The sequence below is a fragment of the Excalfactoria chinensis genome, chromosome 2 (genome assembly GCF_039878825.1).
Source record: "Excalfactoria chinensis isolate bCotChi1 chromosome 2, bCotChi1.hap2, whole genome shotgun sequence".
Classification (NCBI taxonomy): Eukaryota; Metazoa; Chordata; class Aves; order Galliformes; family Phasianidae; genus Excalfactoria; species Excalfactoria chinensis.
The window spans coordinates 68,089,849-68,112,857 of NC_092826.1; the positions used below are offsets into that span (position 1 = coordinate 68,089,849).

Here is a 23,009-nt window from a genome sequence, read left to right on the forward strand (position 1 = left end):
CTACACTACAAAACTGTAGAAATAAACTGGTTGATTTCTGGAGGCATTAAGAATTCCCAGCTATAAACTGTACTGGTGTTTCTGTATGGACACAGCCAGTACTTTGGAAATGCCAGCACTGAGTTAGATGGCAATGCTCTGAGAGAAGTTACGGAGACTGGATGTTTTGAAAGGCAACGGAATTACATAAGAAACATCTACAGGTGATTTAGTTTCTGGATCACTCCAAGACTCAGAGGGGGTAAAAAAGAATGAAAACTTCTTATCCTAGCAAAGAAAGTTGAAACGAAGGTGCACTGTTTCTCTACAAGAGTAGCTGGAATGTGACCATCTTGACTAACGGGAAGGTAGGGGAACCTCTGTTATTAAGAAACTGTCTTACACCTGTGATGTTGGCATTCACTCATCTCACATGAACTAACACAGACACAATCACTTTTCTTTAGCTTTCCTTTCCTTTTTTAAGAAACTTCTGCTCTGGCAGTTTGCAGAGTGCCTCCTTCCACCACAGGTTCTTCCTTCCTCCAAATTTTTACCTTTGGTGTGTTCCCAAATCAAGACATCCCATTCCATTCTTCTTTCAGCTAAGTAAACAATTTTTTTCCAGGTCTTCTGCTCTCTAGTCTCCTCCACTTTGTTGCATGGTAAAGATAAATGCGACCCCCTCAAAACTACAGCAGTGAGTGGCTTAAAAATAGTGTAAAAAAAAATAAAAATTCCACAGTAAGCCCAGAGACTGGGAGTTCCCCTGGCAACAATGGCTGTAGGATTTCTATTGGGATCAGTGGTGGCTCTTGGTTCCTAGGAAACCACTAGCTAAATGCTACAAATTGTGATGCATCTGTGTACTGGATCTGTTCAGTGGGGAAGGAAGGTCTCCATGAAGATAGTGAGGATCATCAATAGAATGGCAGCACACTAGGAAGGAAAGGCTAGGAGGCAGACTTCACACTAAGCTCTGCTCTTGAGTGAACTGGAAGGGACTGGCCTTCTCTCACCTGAAATAGTCTACACAGAGATGTTCTTTTGAGTCAGACTGTTCATTTTCCACAGCTACAAAGTTCTACCAGAGCCAAATAAAAATCCTTGACTTTTTTTTTTGCTCATTTTTAGCAAACCTCTACACTTGAAACATGATTCCAGCAAACTTTTGGTTGTATTCTTTACTCTCAAAGACTTGCTGTGTACAAAATGTATTGTTTGTCACCTGTGTAAATTGACAACAAATTGGATTTTGTTTCTTGATTATTTAATAGCTCTACAAAATCACAATAATGTCCAGCCTCAACCTCGGCACAGAAACTTGTGTGGCAGTGTCAAGGATGACTTTTTATTATTTTTAATTTTATTTTGAGACAATTTCAGCCCACATGTCCTGATTTTAGCAAGCTTCTTGAAAGCTTTCCCATTCATCCTCTCCACCTGATGTATTTCTCTCTCTTCCATCACATCTGCCACGGAATCAAGATTATCCTTTGAACTTCAAAGCACCTTACAAATTTAACTTGCTCTGAACTCCCCTATAAAGAGGAAGATCACTATTATCCATTTGGCTGATGAGATGTCCAAGACCTACTACTGAGAAACTTACCCGGTTTATCCTGCCAGGAGATAGTAACAGCTTACATTAGCCTAAGAAAGCCTGAAAGTATGATTCTTTCCTATGTTTTTAGTGTCTAGTTGGAAGACGTACTTACAACATTTTCTAACTGTTCTTGTCTGCCATCGTAGAAAGGAACCACACAGATTTTGCATCTGCCAAAGTTTGCAAATGAGCCACAGGATACTGAGCAAAACGCATGGCAAACAAAGGCAGAAATTGCACTGGGATATATATTCACCATTAGAAGCTCAGCTGTGCCATTCAAGAAACAGAAATGAGCTATGGACAGTATGAGAAGGAGGCTCGCTGCCCATCTGCTTTTTCCTTCAATGAATCGAGGCATTAAAAGATACAAAAAATTGGAAAAGAAACAGTGGAAAGGACTTTGCGGTTCTTCAAGTGTCAGATCTGCATTATTGCTATGGGGGGGAAAATTGTTTAAGAAGGAGGAGACCTTGGTCTTTCTTTTGTTCCATTTACTCAGCTGTGGACTTAACACTATGTGAATCTCCTGCCACCTCCTTGTGAATGCCCCGTATCACTTACAAGTACGTACAGAGCCTTTCAATTCTCTTCCTCCATTACAAAGGAAACCAAATTACCTTCTGATTGAGACAGAATATTGATAAGAGATACACTTTCAAACCAAATCAAGAAAAGAATATATTATCTCTATCTCAAAATTATACCCTGTGTACCACAAAAATATCCTACCAAATAAAATGGCTACATATAGCCTATTTTCCTCTGTTGGTGGCTTAGGAACTGTAAGAACTTCAGGACAGACTCATTACTCAAACTACATGGACCAGCCACCTCTATGTTACTGCGATACCTAGATTGTGATGTTCTGTGATTACATTACAGCAGATCTGTTAACGATAAGATAGACTTCTTTAACAACAGGATGGCAACAAAATGGAGCGGTGTTGTGCAGTCAATAATCTGTACTTGTCATAGACAAGAACAAGTGGATGATAGCGCTTCATGAGCTAAAAACACAAGTGTCTGCATTGCCAAACATGCATGTGCTCACATCCAGTAGAAATATGCTTCCCACAGCCTCCTCACTACCAACATCTTTGGAGAATTTCCCCCTCCACTTTAACCCTGATACCAAATAAGGATAAGACAGACCTTCAAAAGCTTGTGGGTGAAGAGATCTGTCTATCACAGCGTGTCACACAGAAGCAGGGAAGTGAATCTGCAATCCCTGTTCTGTCTCATTCAGATTATGAATATGAATTTCATTCCTCCACCTCTTGGGTTACAGTATTATACTCTGGTTCTTGAGCCTTTCCCCACCCCCAGCACATATGCACTGCCTTCCCAAAATATTTTTATATAACACAAATCATTCTGTATCAGAGACATAGCATGTGATAATTTAGTAGTAAAGGTTTTAACCTGAAATGTGGCAGACCTGTCCTTGTCTGGGCAAGTAATTGCTACAAGCCACATTCCAGCAGGAATAACAGAGTCCAACCAACACCTCCAGCAGCCTGTTTGATTCTGAGAACCCCAGCCCACATCTCAGCTCTGAACAGGGCAGGGCAGCACACCGTTGTCACCAGCTGCTCTGCAATCACAGCAAGGCCTTTTCCCTCATCTGAAGTTCATTTCTGCAGGTGACATCCTCTCCTGAGGAACCTACCAGATACATTCTCACAAACATGCCCAATCTCCCACACATACAGGTTTACATTTATTTTCCCACCTTGTTACACTGTTCTACTTACTGCCCAGCCGCTATTTAGTTTACAGCAGACTAACACTATTTTAGTGCTGAGACAATCCTTGGAATAAAGCAAAATAAAATACATGGTAAAGACTCCTGCAGAAAAATTCACCCTTTAACACAGTATGTTCCAAACTGTGTGTACTGATCCCACAAGCAGTTTTACTGGAACACAGAAGTTAACTAAAACTATTCTGATGCTTTTTAGAAATAGTTGCTAAACTTTAAAATAATGAATATTAAACTGCATTTTATGACAGCTGAATGATGGAGAACAGATGCCGAGTTAAAATTTATTTTGCAAAATGTCAGCTCAGAATAATATGTAAAACCGCAGTGTTTGCAACCCAAACTGCACACTGGAAACAATGGAAAAAGTTGTCTATTTCTGCAGTGCCTGCCAACCATTTTTCCTGGACATCAGATGGAAATCCCATCTAAACTGAAGAGTCCAGAAAATAACATTCAGATTTAGAAACTCTAATAGCTTATTAGGATAAGTACATTCTCTTCTGGGCATCTACTTTCCATCTTGAACCGACTGACATATAGCAAACACTATTCAAATGCTTGCAATTAATTTGTTTTTGTCTTGCAGCCTGCTCTTCTAGTAAACCTCTGTTTGGACCTCTGGTGGAAAGGTTGATTGTGTCTGAAAATGATGCCTGCCACTCTCTGCAACCGCTCATGTAAGTCATTTTAAAGAAGAAAAACAAGCAAGCAAATCACAAAAGCAGCAAACAGCTCTGTAGAGAAGCCCAAGATTTATCAGCTGCTCAAGTTCATTTTACTGGGTAACAAGATTCTTTCTTGCTATGCACGATATCAATGGTAATCCTTTGAGGAATACAATGAAACTTGACATTACTGCAAACTTTTTATATATTTGAAAAAATGTTCAAGTTTTCCTAATTATAGCCACTCCTTTTATCTCCCATATGCTATACTACATAAATTCTGTCTTTCCTTAACAATTCTTCAAGCACCTGCAAAATCTTCTGTTCTCTCCATTCCAAACCTGTGATTTATATGAAGTTTCATACTTTATCCATATAAATCAGCCATCCCCTAATCACTTTTGTTTCTTTTCTCTAAGCACCTTCCAATTTTCCCAAGTCTTTCCAGTATCTGAATGATCAGCAATAGTTATGGTCCACAAGTAGTCTCTTGAACCAGTCTGCCAAGACAGAATATAGCTGCTGTAGACTAAGGCACAACAACATAATCTGTAGCACTCCTGAAACTGCTTTGTAAGAAGTACTCTGCACCCAGAAGGGCAGAATCACTAAGTAATAGATACCACACCATCTCATTCATTTGATCCACGGACCACGATTTATATAATGCAAATCTCTTTTAGAGACGCAGTGAAAAGTCTGAGTCCATTTAGTAGTGATCATAGCAAAACAGCATTTAATGACTGCCTCTAAGAGTTTATGAAGTTCAATTTAACCTGGATGTCCATATTCTGCTACTTTACCTACAGAGATCAATACTCATGAATGCGCAACTATTCACAGTATGAGAATGAAAAAACAGCCAAATGAAAAATCTCCAAGAGAAAATCTTTTTCAAGCTCATTTCATAGATGGTAACTGAACATCAGTTTCAAAGTGATTGCAGAGCAATGCTGAGATAACCTTTTATTTTACACAGACATAATACCTAGCACCTGTAGACACAAATATGTAGTTCCTGTATGTCACCAAAAGTGCCTTCAGTATCATCATGCACCTCCTAAGAACTGTTCACATGGATTACAGTCATTTTTTCTGTGCGCTCCTAAAACCATTTTCCTCTAAGTTTGAAAATGAGACATTTACAAAAAGAATTTATTTTTTTGTTCTTCTGCTAGCTTTTATATTCTGAAATACAAACATATCAAAACATCGAGTTTTTATTAAAAAGACTGCTCCCTTCTGGTTACTGAAATTCTTCTGATGTGTCATAAAACGTAACTGCTATTGGGTACCTGGTTAGAGAGAACTTCCCTCATGCTAAACAAGCAGAGATATCAGTTTGGGAATATTGGGTTTTTAATGCTTCAAGAAAAGTCATTACAAATTTTTACTTAAACATTTCCAGCAATTTGAAGGGGTGCACATTTTTGGGTTCACTTCTGCATTTATATGTAACAAATAAGTAGTTCATGCCATCTGCCACGGGGGAAAAAAAAAGGTATAAATTAACATTTTTGATGGGTTTAAACTTCAGTTACCAAAAATATCTGTTCTCTTTTCCATCAGAAAACTAATGAAAATTACGAAGTGCATCAATGACTGCAGTCAGCATTTCAACTACAGCTATCATGGAAGTCAAAGCATATGCCAGAAAACTCCCTAACCCGCTTCTGTGTCTGCTGGGCATACGGATGGCTATACAATTTACCTCTTGTGTCTTCCCTAGCCACATGACCATATCACAACAGTACTGCTGTTGGGCATGACTAAGTTGTAACAGGTACTGAAAGAGCATGCACTGTAAAAATCATTTATAGCAGAATGTAAGTGCTACAGCTTGCTGCCACATACTGGTATTAGAAGCTGAATAAGACACAGGGTGAAGCACAAACCTGACCATAGGCTGTTTCACAACACCCAGTCTCACTGCTTGATACCGGAATATCCTTCTGTGAATATTAACCATAGAAAACCCAACAACTTTAACAACTCCTGCCCAAGCAGTAACTTGTCAGGTAGAGTCAGAAGTCATACCACCACTTCTATTTTCAGAGAAAATTACTTTCCAGAAGATTTGGAGGGGTGGCACTACTGAAAGCAGGCTGAACACATGTATCCGAGACTACATCTACCATTTCGTTTTTAAGAAGAGCTCACGAGAGCCTGTCCAAGGTAAAGCATCAGAATAAAAGTGTTACACAAAAAAGGTTTATACTTACCATCAGGTTTCAGGTTGTGGGGTTTGGTTGGTGATATTCAACAGCAGAAATACACAAAGCAAACTGCAATTTCAAACCTCTGCATGAGCAAGAAATAGTAGACAATTAAGGTTTCACCCACCTGGGATCTTTCTGAATGCTATCAATGGAAGGTGACCTAGCCAAGGTCCCCTCAGGTGGGATGGCTGGCCCAGATTTGCTGTATGGTGATTCAACAGAAGGACAATACTGCAGCTGTCGGTAGGGGTCTGCGTAATTGGAGGCTGGGCCTGCAGCATAGCTGGCCCTCTGGAAGGTCGCGGTTGCGTTCTGTGTGCCGTGTTGACTGCCTGTGCGCTGTAAGGGTACGGAGTCGACACCAGGGGAAGATGGGGCTACGACAGGAAAGTAGGGACAAAGTAAAAAATTGAGGACCTGTTCACAGAAATGGTTAACCAGGTCTAGGCAGAGGAAAAAAAACACACACATATAAAACAGGGGTTCAAAAAGAATGAGAAAAAAACAAAACAAACAAAGAACATCGTCATTTTCAAAACCACTGAAGTAAGTAACCATCATATGAATTTATAAATGTCATGCCACTTCTACACTAGGGGGTCTTTACTTCAGCTAAACAGACTGTAGCAATGCTTTTCACTTGGGGTTTTACTTGCACTAACCTGGGAAAAAGCACATAAAAAGCATCAAACTCATTAAACTAGCATTTACAAACACCATCAAATGGTTTTTGCAGCCTTCAAGAGGTGAGCAGAAGGAATGGATGGCCTCCTGAGCCTGACTTGACAAGCTGTGATGTACATCCTTGTAGAGGAAACAGCCATAGCCAGCTGGAATTGATATCGCTGGTGTCTGTGCAACAGGTAAAACCAGACACCAGCTACTGTTACCATATAAACTTCAGTAACCCCTTTATTTCCCCCCCTCTTTATTTCACCATATATAAGATACCACTACCTGAGTCTGAAGAAGAGCCAGGTACAAAGAGGCCAACAGATATCTTAATGCACACCAATAGGAGTTGTACACCAAGTTAAAGATTATTGCATTATCAGTTCTGAGCGGCTTACTTGCAGAGTTAAACAGATTTAATGCTTTTTCAACTCAAAAACCTTATTAATCTCCTTCATTGCCCATTATCTTTCTGTTATTCCACAGTGTAAAAGGAATACGGTCACCTTTGAGATCCTTATTAAACATACAATACTTTTGAACCAAAGTCTATATAAAGGCAATTGGCTTTGCACTGTAAGGGCTAGAGAAGCAACACCCACATAATCTTTGGCCTGAAAACAAATACAAATTAAAAGCCAGCTCTGACTGCTTAAAATGGCAAGTGAATTCTTCATGGCTCCCTTTTCCCCCGGCCCAAGACTGCTGGGACACGTTTGAAAACAGGAATGGTCCTGGGTTCAGGACTATTTTTAGCTGAGCCAAATTCACACACAAAATTGTAGGCAAAATTGCATGTTCACATTACAGATATTCATAAAATACTTCTCAGTCCTTTTTTTTTTTTTTTTATTAATATGTACATTGACACTTCAGGATAGTAAACATTTTTTGTATATTATAGATCCATGAAAGGAACTTTAAGCATTTTATCTTGAAGTGCCAGCAAGTGAAATATATTGAGCTTAAAATACAATTACTGAGCTTGTATTTGTCAAAATTTACAACTTATGAACGGTACAAATTTGTATCAAATTCTGCCTTATTTTCATTTTTCCTGACGGTGAAGCATATCACACTAGAATAACAAGTACTATCTTACACCGTTGTTACAAGCACAGAAAAGTGGAATTATCTTGATGTAAATTTTCAGCAACATCTGACAAGTACTATTCTTAATTGTTAGCAAATAATTCCCCATGAAATGAGTAATAAGACACATACAGACCTTTCTGTAAATCTACATCAGTTAAAATGCAAGAACAATATTAGCATACCGAAACATCTCATGCACAAACCATGCTTAATTCACTGTTATGAAGACACAATAAAAACATCGCCCTCTAACACAAAACACACATAACTCAAATCCAATATTTGGTGCCTTATGAGAAAAAGAGTGAAAAAGCAAGTTAGAGAACATTCTGGAAATATTTTTAAGAGAGAGAGCAAAAATGAGGTCATACACTGATATAGCTTGCTTTTAAGTACTGTTAGTATACAGACCATCCTGATAGCTGTTGACACATCACAGGGAGGATTGCATAAAAACCCTACAATGCTAATAATGCTGAAAATAACAGCTACATTGTAATGCACAATGGATTATATTGTGCAAATAAATATAATTCCTTCTCAAGGCGGTACAATGGAAAACATGCTTGTTTTTAAACTCTGAAAACTTTTCTTTCCATTTTCCCCTTTGCCTTGTTATCAGAATAAGTACTTACATGAACTGAAACTGTCACTCTAACACCTATGTGCTTTTTGAGTAACTGATTTATTCCTCAAATTAACTTCCTAAAAACTCCTACTTCCTTTTGAATTTTATCACAATGAGCACAGAGCTACCAGAGTTACAATTGAAAATGGAGTAAGTCTATGACTTAGCTAAACATCCATTCCTCATCTTGTTTGCTCAATGTTAGGCCGATTAAGTGTAAAAAGAAAACACACAGTTCAACAAACCACATACAAAGAAAAGCAATAACACACAAAAAGCCCCACTCACTTCAGAGTAACTTCTACGTTTAACTGGAGTAGAGTCACTACCATGGACTGTAAAATGGTTAAACTCGAGTAGACATTTTTACATAAATAGTTTCAAATGAAACTGAAGCAAAGTCATCTTCCACCAAGCTATCACAGTTGCTCAAGTTCAAGTCTTTTAGCAGCTAGATTTATTGATTGACTATAAGTCTATTAAATGTAGTGCTAAAAGAGAAATTCCTTTGATTTAGCTCTTTAAACAGCAAAGTCATAGTTACTATGCCTATCAAACAATAAAGACCAGAAATCCATTTGCTTCAACAGGCAACATTAAATCACAGGGCATGCTGAGCAGACCAAAAAGCGTTCATGTACCAGGCACATCTAAAGATGATAAAGCAACCCCTTATTGTGCATTTAAAACAAATACACTCACCCGTTCCTCCAACTTTTACATTTGACTTTTCGCAAACCAAAAGTCAGACACAGTGTTACCACTACATGCTACCATGATACACAGGTAGCCTTCTGTCATGCTACCTGGGTAAGGACCCAGGCTTTGATCCAACAGCGGGAGAAGGAGGGGAGCTGTAGCAGCAGATGTGCTACAGAAGAAACATGCTAGCCCTCAGGCCAACTTCCCTGGGACCTGGCTCATTCAAAACAAGAACGTGGCCAAATACTACGATGTTGCCCCAAGCCTACCTCAGCCTGTCCTTCCCCTGTGTACCTCTGAGGGTAAAACAAGAATTCTTGACCAGACTGAAGAGATGAGCCTAATTTTGTGAACATCTTCTCCTCCAAATAGCATTTTGAAGAGAAATCTTCAATCGTTCCAAAGAACACTATGTCTCAAAACCTTACTTCTTCTCATCTACTTCTCTGTCCTACATCGATACACATAAAAGTTTTGCTTAAACAGTGACTGCAGTACACATTTGCTCAAAACTTCCATGGAAACTCAGTGGTTGATGTCAAATAGAGGGCTTCAGCTACTTAAGCCATAGAACAAGCTTTAAGAAATTTGGCTTTCTCAGAGTAGAAGGGGTCAGAGAAGGGGCAGAAACCTCTTTGGCAGTAAGCTTTCCAACTTAGGAGGGCTTTAAACTAGAGCTGCTTTGGAAGGGGATCCTCAACTCATCCCACTTTGAGGATAATGATAGTAATGGATGCCTTGTGCCTCAAGCTGGATCACAGGTCAGGAAGATGGAACCTAAGGTGCAGGATAACTCTAATTGGTAAATCATCATCAGCAGAAGCCGAACTCAAATGCTTGTACACAAATGCACAGAACATGGTGAACAAGCAAGAAGAGTTGCAGGTGTGTGTGTGACTATAAAACTATGAAATAATAAGCATTACTGAGACATGATGGGTTGGCTCTCATTATTATAACAACAAAACAACAATGACCAGCTGGAGCCCATGGAGCTCCACCTGGCGATTAGTGAAAAGCTGACAAAGACCTTATGGGTTAGGGTTAAAGGGATAGCAGGGAAGGGTGACATTGTAGTGGGGAGTCTGCTATGGGCCACCTCACCAGGAATACCAAGTGAATAAGGTCCTCTATAAACAGATAGGAACAGCTTCACGTTCAAAAACCACGGTCCTATGGGGGACTTCAACCACTCCAATATCTGTTGGAAGGACAACACAGCAGGGCACCACTAATCAAAGAGGTTCCTGGAATGTGGTGATGACTTCCTCATCCAAATGGTACAGCAACCCATGAGAAAAGGTGCTATGCTGATCCTTTTCCTCATCAATGATGAGAGCCTGGTGACTAATGTGAAGCTCAAGGGCAGCCTTGGCTGCAGTGACCACAATCTTCTCCAATCTTGGTGATTCAATGGCTGGGGGAGCCGCATGACAGGGTGACAAGAGGATAAAGCTCTGGAGTGAAAAGGGGCTCAAGAAAGCCAGTCAGTGTTCAAGGACCATCTACTCCAAGCCCAAAAGCAGTATATCCCAAAAAAGACAAAGACAAACAAAAATCCAAAAAGGCTTCCATGGTTCAATAAGTAGCTCCTGGACTTACTTGAACACAAAAATTAAGTTTGTAGGGAGTGGAATCAGGAACAGGTTACCTGGGAGGACTACAAAGAAATTGGCCAAGCAGCCAAGGATCATGCTAGGAAAGCCATAACTGAAACAGAATTACATCTAGCCAGAGACATGAAGGGGAACAAGAAGAAACTCTACAGATACATCAGTGTACCACAATGGAAAGGACAGCAACAACAGCAGAATTGCAAGGTCCCAAGCCACAGCAAAAGAGGACTTGTTCAAATGCAACAGTTATATGAACAAAGCTTCAGAATACCTCAGGTAGGCAAGGATCTACAGAGAGATAATGTTGCTTCCACTGCCAACCCTTAAATGAGGTCTGGGGATCCCCTGGTGGATTGGGGCTCTACCTCTTCTGGTCACTCAGGTGCACTGCATACAGCTGAGCTACTGTGGGCTTGCACTGCCTACCCACTCGGTGTTCAGTCACTGTTTCAAGCTGTGACTTAGCATTTCTGCTAAAGTGATATAAGGAAGGCCAGTAAAGATATGAGCCCTCTCTGAAAGGAAACTGGAGAGCTGGTCATGAGGGATATGGAGGAGACTGAGGTGCTTAATGAATTTTTTGCCTGAGTCTTCACTAGCAAGGGCTCCAGCAGCACTGCCCAAGCTGCAGAAAGCAAAGGTAAGAACTGGGAGAAGGAAGATCTGCCCACTGTAAGTGAAGATCAGGTATGAGAACATCTAAAGAATTTGAAAGTGCAGAAATCCTTGGGACCTGACAAGATTAATCCACAGGTTCCCAGGGATCTGGAAGAGAATAGATTTAGACTAGATATTAAAAAGAAATTCTTTGCTGTGAGGGTGGTGTGACACTAACAGGTTGCACAGTGAGGTTGTGGATGCCCCCTCTCTCTGGAGGTGTTCAAGGCCAGGCTGGATGGGGCTTTGAGCAACCTGGTCTAGAGGGAGGTGCATCTCTAAATGCACTCACAGGTGCATAATGAAATACTCAACTCAGAAATTCACTTTCAGATTACCCATCTTCTTTTCAAACTTACAAGATCTGTAGTAAAAACAAAAACAAACAAAAATCCAAAATCAAGACTGCATTGATCTAGACATGGATACTATTGCACCACGCCTAAATATCTTTGGGAGATCAAATTCACATTAGAGCTGCTAAGTTCAAACTTCCCAAAGCTCAGAAGAAATTCTGTTCAGTTAACACATACAAGATCAGAACTTTAAAATGGATAAAATCATTTATGAAACTTGTTCTCCCATTAAATGCTTGCTAAAAATTACTCGGTTGATGCCATTGCTTGAATTGTGAAAAATACCTTACAATATGTTCTTCCGTGCTACATTAGACATTCAGCTCCTGCATTCATCCATCCTCACCTAGTGCCTTTCATACAGATTTTGAATGCTTTACTTCGTACTTTTTTTGTGCTAACTTAAACCTGCAGCTGATTCCTCAGTAAAAAAGACCTCAGTAAAATATCCCTATAGTTCAAAGTATGTTCATTATCTCACTGTGAGTTTATAAATGATAAAAATGAATTTCTTTTTCCTTAATGACAAATGTACAGGAAGATTTACAAAGTAGATACTTTTTCCATGCAATACACTGTAAAAACAACACAGTGCATTTTCTATAAATTAGAGAACTGTATTTGACTGATTTGAACGACAGAAATGGGTTCTGTCACTAAACATTAACTGAGTAGTATACAATTCCAAGCAAACCAGTAGCAAAACAGCAATCCCAACTAGCAAGCTTAAGCAGTCAAGTTTAATGCTGTTCCAGATCATTGCCAATACATACAATATTGATTTGCTTAGTGGTTAAAAACAAATAAATACTTTTCCATATTAAAAACTTAGGATTTAAGAGAGATTTACGGTTGGAGGAAAAAGGAAGAGGAAAAAATACTATAGTTGATATTCGCATCAAGCTGTCTAAGGTTGTTAAAAATTTTACAAAAGCAAGACATTAGCAGAGCCTCTATGAGAACCACACAAAAGCAAAGTTTCAAGCTTTCAACTTGAGAGAAGACCAAAAATGCCCTGAAGGACTGCAGGATACAAAGCTTCAGTTTCAGTTTAACACCAAGGAAATCCTCTGTCGCTTGGACACTTCACTATGAAATTTCTTATTATCAGGAAGGACAGTCAAATTTATTCCAATTTTCTTCTCATTTTGTTTTCCACTGTGTTCTCCCTCACTTCAACGTGTTGTTCTCTTCAGTTGCCAATCTTACAATCAAAACTCCAGTTTCCAAATTCCATTTTATTCAATTTCCTGAGTTTATTCTCAGACAGAAAAGCGACAGAAAAAAGAATCTGTAAGCAAGTCTTCCCCTTGCATCCTCATAGGGCCGGGTCTTCTCCATCCACAAAGTCTTTGCTCTCAGCACATCCACTTTTTTGAGCTTCCAGAACTTCACATAACTATCTGGAGAAGCCTCTTTCCCTTTATTGCTTCCATGTCCTCTCCCTCTTTCAGCTGTTTCTAGTTACGCTCCTTCTGCTGGGCCCCAGCCTTCTCCAGATGCTTGCATTCTGTGTATGTCAAGAGAGCTGCGACCTCCTTCCCTCCAGTCAGTTCCCACACACTCAACTTGCTGCTTTCAATAGCCAGAGCATGGCAAACAGCTACACTCTGCTGTATTAGCCACCTCCTACTAGAGGAACATAACACATAGCACATGCGAAATGCAAGCAAAGGGGAAACAGAACAGTACAGAAAAAGGTCTCTTTCCCACCCATAAAGATGCTAAAGTTTTCTCAGGTTCTGGCTATACTTGGCTACCACACCTACTTGTAATTAGTGCGTCTAAACACTGTTACAAGCACATATTCCAATCAAATGTCAGAACAACCGCTATCTGGTGACTCTGAAAGATCTGTTTGCCTATATTGCCACGCATCAGCTTGCACATTTTCACATTGTCTGTCTTTTGTTTTCCTTTTATGCTTTTCCTTTTTGTTAATGCTTCTTTTCGACAAACAATTCCACCAGAGGAAGACGCACACTTAGTGCCTTACTCCTAGCACATGGAATAATTTTCTTAGTTACCAATTTAGATGTGGCATTCCTTTACTAGTAATCATTTTATTTATGGGTTAGCTTGTGCAATTAGCTGACAATCTGAAGTCACCTATTTCCATCAGTCCATAATAACAACAAACACATAGCTTAGGAATAATGACACTTACAAGGCTATGTGCCCCCTGACACAAATTTTAATGAAGAAACAGGCAGACGAGCAATTCAGTGAACTTCAATACTAACAAAATTATCATCACAGTGTTCTGCGTTTCAGCTTAACATACATGGCACCTGAGATGTTCTAAAACAGCGTTTATTTGTAGCACAATTTAAAGTGACTTCAGTGAAGCCAAAACAGTATTGTCCTAAGCCAGGGTCTGTTGGTGGCTTCACTGCTGCACACAACCTTACATCTATACCCACAGCATACACAGACCTTGCAAACTTTATATGCTTTCCTCCACCTGTCTTTCAACATCAGATTTAAAAGTTACAGGTCACCCACCATGGTAACACAGTCCGCATCTCAAAAGCTGGTTATGCTAAAGCATTTCGAAATCTGCATATTTTTCTGAGGGTACACCAAGATTTTATGCGCATACTCAGAGTCTCCAAGCAACTACGTATTTCAAATTACTTCAGATTCTCAACTCTGCCTCAAGAGAGAAGTGACTTTTCTCTTATAAGAATAAGAGAAGTTGTGTCCACACATGATAAACAGATGCAGACTTCAGCTGCTAAAAGTATTCTGCCAAGATCTTTCCTCAGACTGCCTCTTGCCTCTGAATTGCATCAGAGTCCAGGGAGAACACGCAGCTTAATTCATTTGTTACAAGGGCATTTAAATGGAGAAAGTACCAACTGCCAATGCCCTTGAAAGCAACTGACCCTTCAGAACCCTGAGATATTGAAATTCATCACAGGAGACTGAATTCAACCAAGAGCGATTGCACAACAGAAAGCACATACAGCACTTCTGTACTATGAGAGCTGCTCCAAAAGTAATACCCCATACTTTACTGTGTTGGCCCACAATGTCAGAGGAGGATGTTGGAAGTAGAGGTTGAACCTTCCCACTAATTCTCCTTACATGCTGTTGCCACGTGACAGATAGCAGCAGAGGAGCAGTCTGACATAATGAAGCATAACATTGGACTGTGTATGAAGCAAAGGTGTGACACGGAATTCTCCCACGTGTGAGAACAAATGACATTTGCTGAACATTTACAGACCAAACAGTGGATGTGAGCACAGTGAGGCGGTAGGTGGTGCACTTTCAGTAGTGGTGACAGACAGGAAGAAAAGCCACGCAGCCACATTCTAGACAGCACAACTATCACATCACAAAACGATGAGTATTTCAAACAGCTCATCGTTGTGAGTCAGTGGATTATGACCAGGAAACAGTGCACAGAGCTGAAAATTGATTTCAATGCTTTGGAAACAATGGTGGCAATACCAGAATATCACAAAGTTTGCACACAGTGGGTCACACAACTGCACATACAGGAACAGAAAGAACACCATGTGTAAATCTGTCAGGACCTACTGAACCGATACAAGGCTGAAGGTAACAGTTTCCTGGATCACTTCATTACTGGTGACAAGACAAAGTGTGTCCACTATGAGCTGGAGTCAAAACAGCAACATATAGAGTGGAAACATGCAAATTCCCCAGGGAAGAAAATGTCCAGGATGTAGCCCTCAGCAGGTAAAGTGATGTGCATTGCCTTTGGGGATAGGAAAGGCATCCCCCTTCTAGATTTCCTGGAAGCTGTAAAGCTGTACAAATAATCAACTCAGCAGTGCGACGCATAGATCAAAGCAGAAGCTCTGAATTTCCAGAGCAAGCTCAGAGAAGAGGACGTGCATTCCCTCGAGCACCAGGGACCATACCAGTTTGAAGACTGCCATTCTTGGCTGGACTGTCCTACCATACCCACTGTATGGTCCAGATTTGGCATCTTCTGACTTGCATCTGTTTGGGTCAATGAAAGATAAACTGCATGGGCAACATTTTCCTGCCAACAACGCCATCATAGCAGCTGTGAAACAGTGGGTCACTTCTTCTGGTGCAGTTTTATTTTCTTTCCTTTTCCTTTTTTGTTTGTTTTGTTTGAGCCTGCAGACTCTTATTCATGGCTGGCAAAAATGCACTGCCAATGGAGGTGACTAAGTTGAAAAACAGGGTTTTGTAACTGAGAATTTGCTCTCCGGATTAGAGTCATCTTGGTCTTCGCATCTGTTGTGGTTTCCATGGAAATAAATGAGAGGCATTACTTTCAGAATGACCTGTGTACAACAGAATTTCTTTCACCTTGTGCACAAGGGATATGATGATGAAAACCATTATAAAACCTGATCAAAGGTAAAAATTACACACCCAATACTACTGAGTACAGACAAGCCTACAGCAACTAAATTTCTGCTCAAAATTAACTATCTCTTGAAATCCCTTTGTTAAATGTTTACTTTTCAGCCAGCCAACAAAAAACAGAAGACAGCCAAAATCAAAATTATTATGACAAAAATAAAAAAATTAAGTGAATAAAAATGAGATAAAAGAAAAAGTTTCCAGTACACGGAATTTTTCCTTTAGATTTTGACTTCTTCCTGTTTAATAAGCTATAATCCCAAAGCCTAAAAAGGTTACCATACTGTGTTCTTTAGGATACACTACCAAGTTTCAGCTATTGTAGTTAATATTTGCTGCTCTGGAATACAGTTATCTTATTAGTAAACTAACTATAGCTGTATTACAGAGTTAGTCCATGTAGTTATTACACATTACAACACACAGTAAGTTCTGCAACTGAAAGCTTAAAAGTTGCTGGACACGTTAAGAGGAAAAACTAGCATCTTTCTCTACTTGCAGAAACTCCATGCCTGCATACAAACTACTGAGAAGCAGGCAGTCTTATTAATACATATATTTATATGCATGCATAGCTTTACTTGAATTAATAGTGGGCTAATGATTTTTTGAAAGAGTGCCTTTAAACACAATGCTGCAGAAAGAATAAATCTTTAACAAAAGCATTAGTTCTCTTGAAGACTTTATTTGATAGTTACCTCGGGCACAGCATCTTTGTTCAGCAAAGACTTACAGGGAGATTTATGAGAAGTGTTTGAATACCTTTTTATTTTATGAAGGACAATTTTGTATTTCAAAAAAAACCCACTCAAGTAAATAAAAATGAATACAGTTTTCTATCACTGAAATTTAGTGTGATCGGGCCTCAGACTACATCTACAGTGTAAACAGATGATAAATGCAGACAGCTTCTGACAGATTAGCCACAGTACTTTCTCAATAGTGGCAGGTGAGATTTAAAGGATACATACTTGCCCTGAGATTCAAAGGTCTGGCCAAACTTTTATATTCATGATTCAACTTTAACAGGTACTAAAAATTAAGGGACATCTGAGATGTGTTCAGATGTTTTAAATCATTCTGCTATTGGAAAAAAAGAGAACAAATGAGAAAATACATGACACACTACAAATCTCTGGAGATACTCTGTTTATGAGACAGAGGAAGAAGGCTGTGAGTGCTGACAATGTTAACAAGTTTCTATTTTGAGCCATGGTGAAATCTGGGCTATCTTCAGATGGGTACGATTCCTCAAAAGACCTTAACCATGGGCTGCATAACTTACAGCTATAAATATCTTATTTGGAGTGAAGATTCTCCACTGCAAGGAAGATGCTGCTAACAGATCACAAAGGTGAATTTGCACAATTTTCATCTTCTATCACTTCCCTTCCTCTCCTATTGCTCTTGCTTTACAGGAGCACAGGATAACACTGAAATTAAAAGCAATGTCTTTGATAAACCTTCCTCCAAGTTGTAAATTCCAGTGGAAAAAAAGTACCATATCCCTCTCAGACAGGATGCCACATAGCCTACCTGGCAGACAACCAGTACAAAAACAAATACACAAGAATATAAACACAGATAATGCTTTACTAAACACTCAGGATCTGTCAAATGAAATGAGATTATGGCTTTCCTTTGCTTTGAGGTGATTTGTTACTCATTATGCAGATCACCATAGTATTTTGTGCCCAATTTACTTTCTAGTGAAGATTTGTTCCCTGCTTGCCTCCTGTAATTCTCTCTCCCAAACCAATGTTATCAAGTGGATGTCAGTTAGGAATACAGGTCTATTAACACAACATTACCAAACTAATAGAAATGCAGCGGTAAGAATAATTTTTCTTTTTAATCTCCCTGAAAACATTATGTCCTATAGCCCGAACTTCATGCTGTGTGATTTACCAGCGTGATTCTCAATCTGCAGCTGTGGCATCGCAGTATGCCAGTGCATATCACATCAACTTGTGACAAAACAGAAGACAAACCAAACCAAGCCAACCTGGCTCCCAGCCAGAAAAAAAGAACACCATCTAGGCAGGAGGATGTGATGATCGCTATTTGTAACTTAAGCAAGGTACTTTAGGACTGAAAAGAATAAATAAAGCAGTTCGACATGCAAAGCGTTAAGTGACAATGGGGCAAATGAGAGCTGTTTCTTTTTACCTGTCACTTCTCCTTTTTAGCTGAAAAGTGAGGACTTTGAGCCCCAAATAAGAAAAAAGGTATTTCTGAAACTGAAGTTCCCTCATTACTTCCATATGAACTATTTACAGTAGGGGAAATAGCATGCAACAGGCAGCTTCCCATTAGTAGTCAGGTATTATCCTGAAAGCAAAGTAAAACTATACTAATGTATTCAGCAATGCTCACTGTAAGAGTCCGAAAACACCTACCTGCATGTAAGAGAAAAAGAATATTTTCCTATTAATTACCTTGAAATTCATTTTACACAGAGTCCAAAGAGCATGGAATTACATCTCATACTTCTGGCTAACTGAATTCCAATTCCGTGACAAGAGGCAATAACTAACACAGACTGAGAAAGAATTAAATAGCAATAGGATAATTGCATTATCAACTGCTCTGTGAAACCTGTCACTGGTGACGTGGGTGGCTGAAGTTCTAGGTTTGATCTCCAGAGTCAACGCTATAGCTGCTAGCCTTGCAATTGTAGAAACACTTCCTGTGAACTAAGCCCACTACATGGGATTCATTGTGACAATAAGACTGGATTTCCACTATATCCTTTCTATGTAGTCCTATTTCAACAGCAGAATTCGGTGCTGATTTCTCAGATTTTTTTTTTTTTTTTTTTTTCCCAGCACATTTAGGTAACATACAATTTCAGCAATTCTGAAGGTCTAAAATAACTTTCCAACTTTCTTGCTACAAGCTATTGTAAATGGCTATTGAAAAGACACCTCTCAAAGCAAAACAAATGTTTTGGATATTGTCTTAACGTTAAAAACTACATCACAAGCAATTGAAAAACCCATGACAAAACCTCAGAAGGTTATAGTTAAAGTGATTAAAGACCAAATTCATCTTTGAAATCAAAAGAATAGCTACCAATTTGTGACGCCTCAATGATACTATAAAGTAGGCTTAATTATTCTAAAGATGAGAAAAATCACTGTTTCATTGATTCAGATATCAGCTTCCTTCATGAGGACAATTTTCCAAATACTAGAAAATTGCTTTGCAATATTAAAATGAAAACCTTCACCTTGAAATAATGACAATGTCTACAAATACCAAACACATCCAATTCTTTATTGCACATGAAAACAAATATTCACAATCCTGTGAAGATAACGTACATGGGATCAAGCAATGCATTTATTGTTGTCTCCTGTAAAGGATAAAATAGCTAAGAGACATAGCAAAAATTTGGGAATTAAAGGAAGGCTAAGCTGGAGCAGCATTTACAAAAGCAACAAATAAACATACAGCAAGATGCTCGCAGCATCAAGCTCTCCATGCAATATTCTTCCTTGACCTTGCTGTAAAAACTGAAATTGGAAGAAAACTGACATGCATGTCTTGAGCATTTATGGCTCCCACAGGATGCCAGCTGCCATGCTGCTAAGACAGAGCCTCCTGCTCACAGAGCAGCAACTGGTCCTGGAGCAAGGCAAGGTGCTGTGCTGGCAACAAAGGGAACAGCAAGACTGCAACAGTGTGCTGCCAGTTGGCACAGCTCACCAGCACCAACTCTATAATGTTAAGACTTCTGCTTATCTGCTTACCAACAAGACAGAACTTCAAATGGTTTGAGAGTGCAACAGCTCCTCATAGAGAAATGGGGCATGGGCCTGGTGCAGAAAGCAGGAGGTGAGTGAAAGCCATGCACTTGGGGAGCAATCAGACACCAAATAGCTGGAATTGTATGGCCATGCTTTGCTTTTGCCAGTCAAACAAAGAAGAAAAAAAAAAAAAAAAAGAGAGACTGTCAAAGCCATCTGAATGCTTCACAAGCAACAAAATGAGTGTTTCCACAAAACAAAAAGTAATAAATAAATAAAAACATAGACAGTGGAAACAATTTTGGAATCCCTGTTCCTATCTGGGGCAGCAGAAGGGGGTTTTGTATCTTCCTCTCCTGCCTTTTCTTTGGGCTCTGAATAGATACTCGATCCTCACTGTATGTTGCAAGAAAGCCACTACCTCACTGACATGAGAAGGAATACCTACTTGGCTTGGAAATCTTCCTCCAGCTCCTCCTTGATTTCCAGGACAGCAGATGCCAAGGCCAAGAGCAGCTACTGTGAAGCAGCAAACACCAGCATGAACCCTCTTGCTTCCCACCTATCAGCGTGTCTGACCCCTGGCACACACCTGCAACCCATTTTGTTGAGAAAGTACTCTAGGTTACCACAGAAGATGACTCCGGGGCAAATACTGGTTCTACACCACCAAAGAAAGACACCTAAAGAAAGACCATTTTCTAAACAACCAGGAACAGTGCCTGACGTAAGTCACAGCTCCTGCTGTTCAGTCAAGGAAGCAGCAGGCGGGAATGGGAAGGAAGGCAGGAAAGAGTAAGACAACATTCATCCAGAAGCTCAATGGTACTTCTCACTTCCCACAGCTTTTCCTATACTGCATCACAACCGAATGAAATCCAGGATTTTCCATGCTGCTGCTAAGTGCCAGAGCAGATGCCAGGAGCAACAGGCTCTGTGCCTGGAAACAAATGGCTCTGTGCCATATTTGCCCCCCATGTGCCCTTCACTGAATACCAAAAGCAAACACCAATCACTGAAAGTGCTCGCAGGGAGGACATTCCTGCCTGGTTGCTGCTGCTGAAGCGTGACATCCTCCTGGCAGGCACAGGACAGGTCTGCTGCAGAAAGATCTTCCCTCCAAAGAGCCTCCCCTTGGACTCACCATGGCAACACTGCTGCATGCTCCTGGTGGTGGCCTCCCTCCTCACACAAATCCAGCCAACAAAGAGGCACATTTCTGTTCTGCACTTGCCATCACATATTTCACAGACCTTTTCTCTTTGAAGAGCGTTCCCTACCATAGCACCCAGGAGCCTGAACAGATCACACCACCACAGCCTTTAATAAAAGAGCTTCAGAAACGCTGCGTTGATGGAGCCACAGAGTGCTGGTGTGAGCAAGCTCAGAGACACCTGATCTGAAGGACAGGAGGACACAGAGAGTCTGCAAGCAGCCTAGCTGCTGCACACAGGGATGTCAGATGGTTTCAAAAGCAGCAGAGGGAAGCAATGCAGGAGAGTCCTTGCTGCACACACACCCTCCAGCCCAGAAACCATGGTTCATAAACACTTTGCTTCCTATGCTAAGTCACCATACAAAGCCAATGCAAAGTTTGACTGCTTATCCTTCCACCATCTGACATAGTTTGCAACAGAACTTTCATTCCAGGAACCTCTTTTTAAACTTCAGGAATGCACAACCTGTTCAACCACAGACTCCAACCCTCCAACCTCTTCTCCCAAGATCTTTCCTCAACCTCTGAAAATAACAGAAGAGTGCTCCAAATGCTGGGTTTAAGCACCCAGCACTCACAACTAATGTCAACTGCCTGCATAACCCTAGAAAGCTGCTGAACTTCCTGTGACTGATCTGTGCCACCAAGTATTCCTCATGGTAGAGGCAGAAACAGTTATTGACCTATGCACTAAGGCAACACTTCAGCTTTCTCCAGTGGTGCCCAGGCTGCCCTAATACAAGGGAGATGCATATTCTTCATAGAGCTGAGAGGACAGGTTCACTTTTCCAGTGTAATTGCTGACTCCTCCTTGTCACTCAAGTGAGGCTGAAGACAATGATACTCACCTTGAAAACCAAGAAATGCTCTTTTCAGCATGAACGCTTGGCAAGTTCTGAGCTTTACACATCCACAGTTTACCTGCAACTGCCTTGCTTTTATAGAGCAGCACATTTTTCAGCTAAGCAAATGTGCAAGAGAATAATTATTCTGCAACCTGTGCTGGCTGTAAGGAAATCCTTCCCCTCCCTTAAGTAACAGCACTCTTCAAATTCCAGCAGCACTCATGTAAACATCCCACCAAATAAGTTTATCTCCACTGACACTACTTCATGTTTTAAATGAATAAAGCAATGCCTTTAGGTTTCTAAGGAAAATAAATGGTGCAACTGCTTGGAAAACGATCCTTATTGGTGTTATTTACTTTACAAATAAGCTCCTATTCAGTAAGTAAATTTTGATATTTATTGTGAAATTCCATTCAAAAGTTTAAGCTGCTAATTTTTACAAAGGACAGCACGACCTTTTTAAAGACCAAAAGGGACTGCTAAGTACAACTACAGGCCAAGGAAGCCTATGCAGCCACTGCTGTCAAGTTTGAAAGACTATTTTTAGCTAAGACAGCATGAAGGGAACACACCCAATCACAACTTGAACTTCAAAGTGATGAACAATTCGTCCTGCCCCTATCTGATGTTACGCTCAGAAGGAAGATGTTCTACAAGCGTTTATTACTTTGTACCTTCTGCAATATGCAGCCCTTCATGCATAACTGTAGTCATGCATTTCATTCATTAGTGAAATATGAAATTGAAAATACAAGTTAAATAAAATACAGCAAGTGCACTAAATTTACTTTCTGTTATTTACACCACAGAGAAATCTTAGAACTCTGTCCACAGCACGTTGATTCACTTAGGCAAT

General features: G+C 40.1%; 1 protein-coding gene across 7 annotated transcripts in view; it reads right to left on the reverse strand.

Annotated features, from left to right (window-relative positions):
- CTNND2 (catenin delta 2) overlaps positions 1 to 23,009 on the reverse strand; it is a 607,871-nt gene that overhangs the window by 213,610 nt on the left and 371,252 nt on the right. For all 7 annotated transcript variants that reach the window (XM_072330397.1, XM_072330395.1, XM_072330394.1 and 4 more), the window contains one exon: positions 6,362 to 6,614. In XM_072330397.1, coding sequence (XP_072186498.1) covers positions 6,362 to 6,614 — 253 coding nt within the window. The remainder of the gene's footprint in view (positions 1 to 6,361; positions 6,615 to 23,009) is intronic.